We start from the raw sequence: 7,832 nt of genomic DNA, 5'->3' as shown, positions 1-7,832 counted from the left end.
CGGGCCCCCCCGTTGCGGGGGAAGGGCCAAGCGGAAACCCCGGTTCCCCCGGCCAAGGGGGGATTCCGGAGGAAAGTTTCGGCCCCAGAAGAAGGAAGGGAAGCTGCTTGCAGCCGCTTCACCTCAGGGAGCACGGATTCGTCGTGTTTTCTCACGCTCTCACCGTGGCCGAATGCGAGCACGCGCTAGACGGGCTGTGGGCCTGGCTAGAGGGGCTCGGCACAGGCGTCGAGCGGCGGCGGCCCGACACGTGGGACGACGAGCGCTGGCCTCGCTGCGTCGAGGGCGGCATCCTGCCCTTCCACGGCATCGGGTGCTCCGAATTCATGTGGCGCATCCGGAGCAACGCCAACGTGCGCGCGGCCTTTGCCGCCGTGTGGGGCGTGACGTCGGACGACCTGATCACCTCGCTCGACGGCGCGGCCGCGTTTCGGCCGTGGAGGCGGCGGCCGGAGCGGCGGACGCGCGGCGGTTGGCTGCACGTGGACCAGAACCCGGCGAGGCCAGAGTTCGAGTGTGTCCAGGGCCTCGTCCACTTCGGACCGGCCACAAGCCACGCCACGGGCGGCAACGTCCTCCTGCCGGGATCGCACCGCCGCTTTGGACGGCTCTCTCGCTACGCGGCGGAGCTGCAGGACGACGACGACTTCTTCAGGCTTCCGCCCGACGACCCCCTACTCCGCGACGGCGGCGGTGACGACGGCGGTGACGGCGGCAGTGGCGGCGGCAGTGGCAGTGGCGGCATCATCTGCCTGCTGCAGCGCGGCGATCTGCTGCTGTGGGACTCGCGCACTGCCCACTGCTCAGCGCCGGGGGAAGGGGGCGCAGTCCTCGCGGGCGGGGAGGAGGAGGAGGAGGAGGAGGACGAGCTGCTGCGCGCGGTCGCTTTTGTCTGCCTCGTCCCCCGCTCGCGCGCCTCGGAGGAGGTGATTCGGAGGCGAAAGGCGGCGGTCCGGGCGCGCGTCACGACGGCGCACCGGCCATATGTCTTCCAGCCGACGCACGAGTACAGCGTGTACTGCGACGAGCAGATGGCGCGGTACTCTGTGCCGCGCGACGAGCCGCTGCTAACACCGCTTGCGGCGCGGCTGGTTGGGTACAGCGAGGCCGAGATTGCCGCCGGGGAGCACCTGCCAGCGGCACGGTCCGGAGAAGGGGTTTAAAAGGCAGCGGGGAGGGGGGCGGCATATGCGCGCGCGAGTAGTTCTCGACTTGCGGTGGCGGCGGTGACGAGGCGGCGCGCTAGGCGGCGCGAGATCGCCCAGGTGCTGAGCGTGCGAAAGTTTGTTGCTCAGCTGGGTCGCCGCCTCCCTCGGGGTGCTGCGGACCTCCCTTCCAAAGAGCCTCTCCGAAAGTCTCTCGAAAAAAAAAGTAATATATCTTTACTTCCAAAACCCGGACGTGCCTCCACCGGCACGCCGCTTCCGACAGGGTGATGGAAGGTTCGACGCACCCCCGGACTGGGCAGAGAGATCCCAGTGCATCTGCGCTGGGCTGTCCACCCCGCCCCCACTTGCCCTGACTGCACAGGATAGCGTGCCCCGACGAACGGCGACACATAGCGGGGGACACTGCGCCGGGGGGTATGCCTAACTTTGGTGCTTTGTGTGGGTCGCGTTCCCATGGTAGCTGTGTGGCTGAAGCCCTCGTGCCGCTGGCTTGCCCCTTCCAGCGGCTGGCCCCTCGAGACTGTCGGTGCTTGGCGGGAGGAGGGGGAGAGGGAGGCCCGGTGGGAGGAGAGGGAGAGGGAGGCCCGGTGGGAGGGGAGGGAGAGGGAGGCCGTCTTGGGCTCTTCTCCTCCCCCCTCCCTGGGCTCTTCTCCTCTCCCCACCCTGGGCTCTTCTCCCATCCTCCCTGGTACTCTCGGCCTGATTACCGGAGCGACTGCCGGAGCAGACGCTGGGGGGACACTCGCGCCCGGAGGCGGTACGCACGACCCGGAGGCGTGGGGATGGGGGGGGGCCGCGCCGCCGCCGCCGTGCCGCCTTCTCCCGCTTTGACCTCCCCCAGCTGCTTCTCCTCAAATCAACCTGTGAGCTTGCGAGGCGGCGGGGGTGGGAGTGCTCTCGGGCGGCGTGTGCGATGGGCGAGGCGCCGAAGGCGCCCACTCTGAAAACGCATGCGGCCGTTGCTGTCGCGTTCCATGCGTTTAGCCGCTTTCTGGAGGGGAGACCGTCGGACGCGCGGATGATGAGCGCAGAGCTTCTCGTGGATTTTGCGGTCTGGTTAGCAACAACGCGTGCGCAGATTTCGCGCGTTGACCCAACTCGGATGGGGCGAGGTAAGGAGACCGTGGAGTGCTACCTGCTCTATCTGCGCTTATTCGTTCTTCCGGGGAAGCACGGCGATTGGGTGGCGAGCATGTCGCGCGTCGAGTACATTGCAATGTGGACTGACATTGAGCGGCGAACTAGGGAGCTGTTCTCGCAGACGGGACGCAACCGCCTGGCGCAGGCATGCGCTGCAGCGGAGAGGGAGAAGCTAGAGCGGCAGGGAAAGCTCTCGCCAACAGAGATTGACGCCATGGTCGAGGCGACGCGGCACTCTGCAGTGGCATCGCTGGAGGCACAAACGGGCGATCCGTGCACGGCAGCGCACCTTTTTCTTCCCGATGTGGAGCTTATCGAGGTGACAATCGTCAGATCCGTGTTTTATCTGTAAGTATAAAGATGAGAGTGAGGTTGAACCGGACCCAATCAAAGTCGGCGGGTTTCCAGGAGGGGGGGTATGACGAAAAACGGCGGGCGCATTTGGGCACATGACTGGGAGAACTCTGTGGTGGACCCGCTGGGCGAAAGGAGCTCGCAGACCGTTGCAGCCTCACGATGGCATCGAGCGGAGCGAGTGCGAGCGCGGCGGCCAAGCAGCGGCACCAGGAGCAGCTGCGAGCTGACACCGACATCGCGTCAGATCCGTGTGACAATCGTCAGATCCGTGTTTTTTTGGTCTTGCGGTACATCTCTCCGCTCGCCACCTCACGCTCCGCCGTCCGGCCATGGATGGTCCGATGGAGCTCGCCGAGCTCCATCGGACCATCCAACTCCGGTCACCGATTCTGAACGCGCTCAGCCTCAGGAGGTACCAAACCGCGCGAATTCTGCACGCCTCGCTGCACCGCTGGCTTGACTGAATCAGGCAGCAGCAGGCTGCTGCTGCTGCCACAGCAGCAGTCTGCTGCGGCCCTAATACGCAAGTTGATGACTAGCAGCACTGCCGGGGGCATTCGAGCCGCCACAGCCGGTGTGCGGCTGTGCACTGCCACCTGCCCGCGGCTACGCACAATGTGCGCTCGCATTGGATGAGCCCTGCTGATGGACCTGCGTCGCCTAGCTGCACGAGAGCAATGCCGCAGGCAGTGGCCGTGGCATACACTGCGAGCACACTTGGTGCAGCTGCGAGGTGCAGCAAGAGCACGTCGTTCCTGCCTCTGATGCCACTCTCGCGGCTTGCAGCGCGTCACTCGCGCATGCTCTCCAGGAGCTATGGCGGGCGCGTGTGTGGGGCTGTAGCCTGTGTTTGGCCGGTTCTGACCCGTTTACTACCAGTGTCATGTCCGGGCCACAAAAAATCGCACACGGGTAGCGGCTCAGGGGCCCAGTAAGTCGCGGAATCGCCAAATGTCACAAAACCTGCGCCACCCAGGGCTGGACCTAGTCCCATCAAAACCAATCAGCAATCACGCGCGACTCGCGAGATTGCGCACGACTCGGTGTCGGACGCGATGGGGTTGAGCAAGCAGCCCAACGCTGCGAGGTTGCGAGCCGACGCGGGCCGCGCTCCTTTCGCGTTTCGGCGCGGCGCTGGTAGTTTGGATCGCATTTTGGGTATTGCTTGAGCTGTCCCCCTCAAGAGGGCCCCTCTCCTCACGTTGATAGCGGGATACTGGGCTGGGTTTTTAGGCCGATTGTGGGGTTGGCACTCCCATCGACCCTCACATGACCTCCTGCGGTCTCTGTGAGATGGACTCCATCATGGTTCATGGACACCAGTGCGCAGTGGGCGGGGTGTGGGACCACAGCCAGGATACACTCAAAAAGGCTGGGTAAGCAGTAGAGGTCGATATACTCGACGCAAATGCTTTTTGGTGAGGCAGCCGGTGATGACGAAGCAGAAACTAGCGCAGACGAGAGCAGGGCAGACCCGGGGACTGGGGAGCCGGAGCAGACGGCATCGTCCGCCGAGGAGCACTTACTCTTACTTGGAGTGCAGTCATTAACCACACACACATCCAGGGCCGGGGAGCTGAGAAGCGCACCCAGCGGGCCGGATGATCGGTGTCGGGTTACGGGCTAGAGAGCCCTAGCCCCGGGGGTGCGCGTTCGTTCGCAGGGAAAGGGCCGTAAAGTAACAACACGGGTCTCCGAGGGTTAGTTCCGTGTACGGTACCGCCTGGCTAGTCTTCTTTTTTATCAGTTCGACCTGTCTCGAGCCTGCCTAAAAGAAAGAAAGAAAACTCCGATTTTTTCTTTTTTATCGGCGAGTTTCTGTCGGGCGCGCGGACGATAGTGCGGGCGCGCGGCGGACGCGGCGGACGCAAAGCACACACTACCCCCTACCCTAACACACCCTCAGCCTGCGCCGGAACGGCCGCGCGCACAAACCTCTTCCCGCCATTCGGAGCGCGTGCCGGCACAGAGTGGCGCAGACGGCGCAGGGACCGCGCTGGGGCGCGCAGGGTTGTGTGGGTGGCATGTGGGAGCGCGCAGCCTCCTGCTCCGTCTCTCGGGCGCCGCCTGATCCTCTGCACACGCGGTGGTGGCGACATGCGGGAGCGCGCGGCGTCCGTTTCTGTCTCGGTCGGCCGCTCTTGACCCTGTGCACACCCCATCCACAGGGTCCGCCATGTCCATGGACCCGCGCTTCCCCGCGACTGGCGAGGCGCCGTACATGAGTGTGCTCAAGGGCGACACGTTTTTTGCGCGCACCTTCCCCAACTACAAGAAGATGTTCTTTGACAAGGGCTCCTTCCGCCCCGTCGTGCACGCGATGCTGGTCGTAGGCTTCATTGGCTACACGCTCGACTACTTTCAGCACCTGCGCTGTGCGTGCTGCCCTCCCCGCCTCTCGCCCGCCCGCCCGCCGCCCGACCCCCTTCCCGAGCTGCTGACGCGGCTCCTCCGCTTCCGCCGGCAGTCGAGCGGCACAGCTACAAGGAGAAGCATTTGGGCGGCCACTGAGGCGGCGCGCATACCGCTGGCTTTGCTCGAGGCTTGCGGCCCGCCGCGCGCGTTGGCCACGCGGTGAGCCAGAGCTCTCCTGTACTTGGGTCTTGAGCTGTGTGTGTGGTTCTCCCCTCCCCCCCCCCCCCCCCCGATTCGCGACGCTGCGTGGTCTACGCACTCTCCACCCTGACCGTGGTCACACTGCACGACACAAGCATGCGTATCATACACCGGTAATTGAAGAGCACAGTTTTTTTTTTTTGGGGGGGGGGGGGTCGCGTTCGACTTTTCGGGCCCGCGCTGCCGCTGGCGGGGGCTCTCGCCTCTGTCCGTCTCTCTCAAACTACACGCTCTACGGACTACGGTGTACCTGTACGGTCCTACACTCGTACACCATTGTGTATGTCCTGATATAAAAGACCGCGCTTACATATCGTATGTGTATCGCACTTTCACTTTGCAGGTCAGAAGGCTTCGTAGCCCTCCGGTCTACTATAAAGCAAGCGAGTGTTTGCAGGTTGCACTCTTGCAGTGTTAGGTGTTTCCGCACAAGTGTGAAGTGAGAGTGTTGAGTGCTGAGTGGGGCTCTGGGGCGAGACGCTATCTGCGCGCTAAAATCAGCTATGCTCCAGCGGCGATGGTGGCGGCGGCGGCGCGGCCGACCGCGAGAGGTAGACGCCGAGAGACCAGCTCGGCTTGAGGGTCACGCCCGGAGCGACCTCGAACGAGCGGCAGAGGTAAAAGCTCGCTCCCTCGTCGGCGAGGCCTGCGAGCCCTAGCAGCTCTGCGGGCAGCAGCCCAGCGTACGCCTCGTGCCGGCTCGCCACGGCCCCGCCCCTCGCCCACTGCTGCAGGTGCTCCCGCAGCGCCGCGACCAGCGCCGCCTTGCCCACCACCCGCTGGCCCACCTGCCGCGCCAGCCCGGCGAAGCGGCCGCCGTACTCGTCTGCGGAGCCGCAGGCTCCGACCATTTCGATGGCGACGAGCGTGCCGCGTAGCTGTCCGCGCCGGCCAGAGGCGGACACCTCTGCCGCAAGCCGCGCGCCAAAGGCCTCGATCGCGCAACTCCGCGCGTCTTCGTCGGCCGCGCCGTCCGCCCGCTCGCAGAGCGAGGCGGCGGCGTCGATCAGCCCGTGCGTCACCGAGAGGAAGCTGGCCGCTGCGCCCGGAGGGTCGTGCCAGCCGACCTGCAAAGGTCGGGGACGATCTCAGCACCGACACTCCCGGGCAGCGACAGCAAGGCCGCTCGCCTGCGAGGTCATCCCGCCGCCACTGAGCATTCCGATCGGCCGGGGCACACTCGGCGGCAGTGTCAAGTCGGCGACGTGCTGCACCGCGCCGAGCTCGGCCCGCGCCTCGTCCTCGCCGCTCAGGCTGCGGAACTCGGCGGCCGGCACCAGCTCCCGCAGCAGCTCTCCAAGCGACGCGAGCATGCGAGGCGTGACCCTGCCGGCCGCCTCGGCCTGCCGCAGCCCGCCGGTGGCGCCAATTACTGTGGAGGTGCAGCCCGTCGCCACGACGAGCTCCTGTATGCTCGCCACCCACCGGCGCAGCGCCGAGCCGCCCTCGGTGAGCACGTCAACGATCCGAGGGAGCGCAAACGGTTCCGCCTGCCCGGTGCTCGCGCTCGCCTCGCAGGCGTGGACGCGATTGCCAGCGTCGCGCCAGAAGACGGCGGCGCGCGTCAGGCCCGAACCGCAGTCGACGATGAGTGTGGAAATTTGAGTCTAAGGGAAGGATCAGCACACCGAGGAGCTGACACCCCTCGACGGAGAGGGGGAAGGCTGGGGGTGATTTCTCAGATTTTTCCCGCAACCTCCTTCCCCGATAGAGGACCCCTCCCTGAGTCGGCGGATCGAATTTCCACGCGAATTCCCCTCGGGCATCGCTGTGAATGAGCATTCGCAGGCCAGCCACAGGGTGCCAGCGGCACTGGAGAGCTCTCGCTCCCTTCCTCGCCGCCACGCCGACTGGCGGCTCGTCGCGGGCGGCCAGGTGATCGGCTAGAGCCCAGACGTCGGGCTTGGCCTCCGTCGCCGTTCAGATGGACGGCTGTTGGTGGTGCGGGACCACGAACTGGGCGGTGAGGCGGTGAGGCGGTCAACGGGCTGCCCGCCGTGGCTCTAGAGCGAGGAGAAGCGCTCGGGCCGGCGTCTCCGGCGTCGACGTGCATCCATAGGGACTGCGCGGCGGCGGTACGCAAGAAAGCTTCTGCGCTCGCTGCTGAGGAGCTTGCTGCTCCGCCGGCAAGAAGCACGCGCTCCGCTGTCGAGACTGCGCGTCCCGACAGCAAGCGCCCCGCTGTCGGCGGCTGGGCGACGGAGTGTGGGGTTGATACGGCGGTGATACACCCCCCTGACAGCAGCGCCTCGCGGTGTGGGCTGCGAGGTCACTCGAGGTGACCCAGGGGGCGGCGGGGAGCACTCTCCCGCCGGAGCAGCGGGTGATATTCCCGCTACTCGCTCGAGTTTGAGGTGCGCCGCGCCTCGCCTGTGCTGCCTTCCCGGCTGCCCCAGCCGCCCTCACCGTCCTCATCCCCTCCCTCACCCCCTGCGAATGAGGCTGGACCTGCCGAAACGCTTGTGCCCGTAATTAGGCCAAGGCCTGAGTACGTTCGTTGCCCCCGCAACACTGGTGGGTGCCGCTACGTGGTGCCCGCCCGTGCTGGCG

At 65.9% G+C, this 7,832-nt stretch overlaps 3 protein-coding genes across 3 annotated transcripts in view; 2 read left to right on the top strand and 1 right to left on the bottom strand.

The window, feature by feature from the left end:
* EMIHUDRAFT_227300 (hypothetical protein) overlaps positions 1–1,163 on the top strand; it is a gene marked incomplete at both ends in the record, with an annotated part of 2,863 nt that extends 1,700 nt beyond the window's left edge. The window contains 2 exons of the mRNA XM_005788130.1: positions 128–572; positions 924–1,163. Of these exons, the coding sequence (XP_005788187.1) occupies positions 128–572; positions 924–1,163 (685 nt within the window). The remainder of the gene's footprint in view (positions 1–127; positions 573–923) is intronic.
* A 2,911-nt stretch (positions 1,164–4,074) lies between these two features.
* On the top strand, positions 4,075–5,408 carry EMIHUDRAFT_455270 (hypothetical protein; the record flags this gene model as incomplete). The annotated part of the gene is made up of 4 exons (XM_005788129.1): positions 4,075–4,172; positions 4,636–4,676; positions 4,835–5,041; positions 5,134–5,408. 4 exons carry the CDS (start codon positions 4,075–4,077, stop codon positions 5,175–5,177), a joined length of 390 nt encoding a protein of 129 aa, XP_005788186.1. The 3' UTR covers positions 5,178–5,408.
* Positions 5,409–5,779: 371 nt separating this feature from the next.
* Positions 5,780–7,832, bottom strand: part of EMIHUDRAFT_110675 (hypothetical protein) — a gene marked incomplete at both ends in the record, with an annotated part of 2,829 nt that continues 776 nt past the window's right edge. Inside the window, 2 exons of the mRNA XM_005788128.1 lie at positions 5,780–6,349; positions 6,497–6,889. Of these exons, the coding sequence (XP_005788185.1) occupies positions 5,780–6,349; positions 6,497–6,889 (963 nt within the window). The remainder of the gene's footprint in view (positions 6,350–6,496; positions 6,890–7,832) is intronic.

This window comes from Emiliania huxleyi (assembly GCF_000372725.1).
Source record: "Emiliania huxleyi CCMP1516 chromosome Unknown EMIHUscaffold_138, whole genome shotgun sequence".
Taxonomy (NCBI): domain Eukaryota; phylum Haptophyta; order Isochrysidales; family Noelaerhabdaceae; genus Emiliania; species Emiliania huxleyi.
Note: the sequence above shows the minus strand (reverse complement) of the source record. Positions and strands in the feature narration are given on the sequence as shown.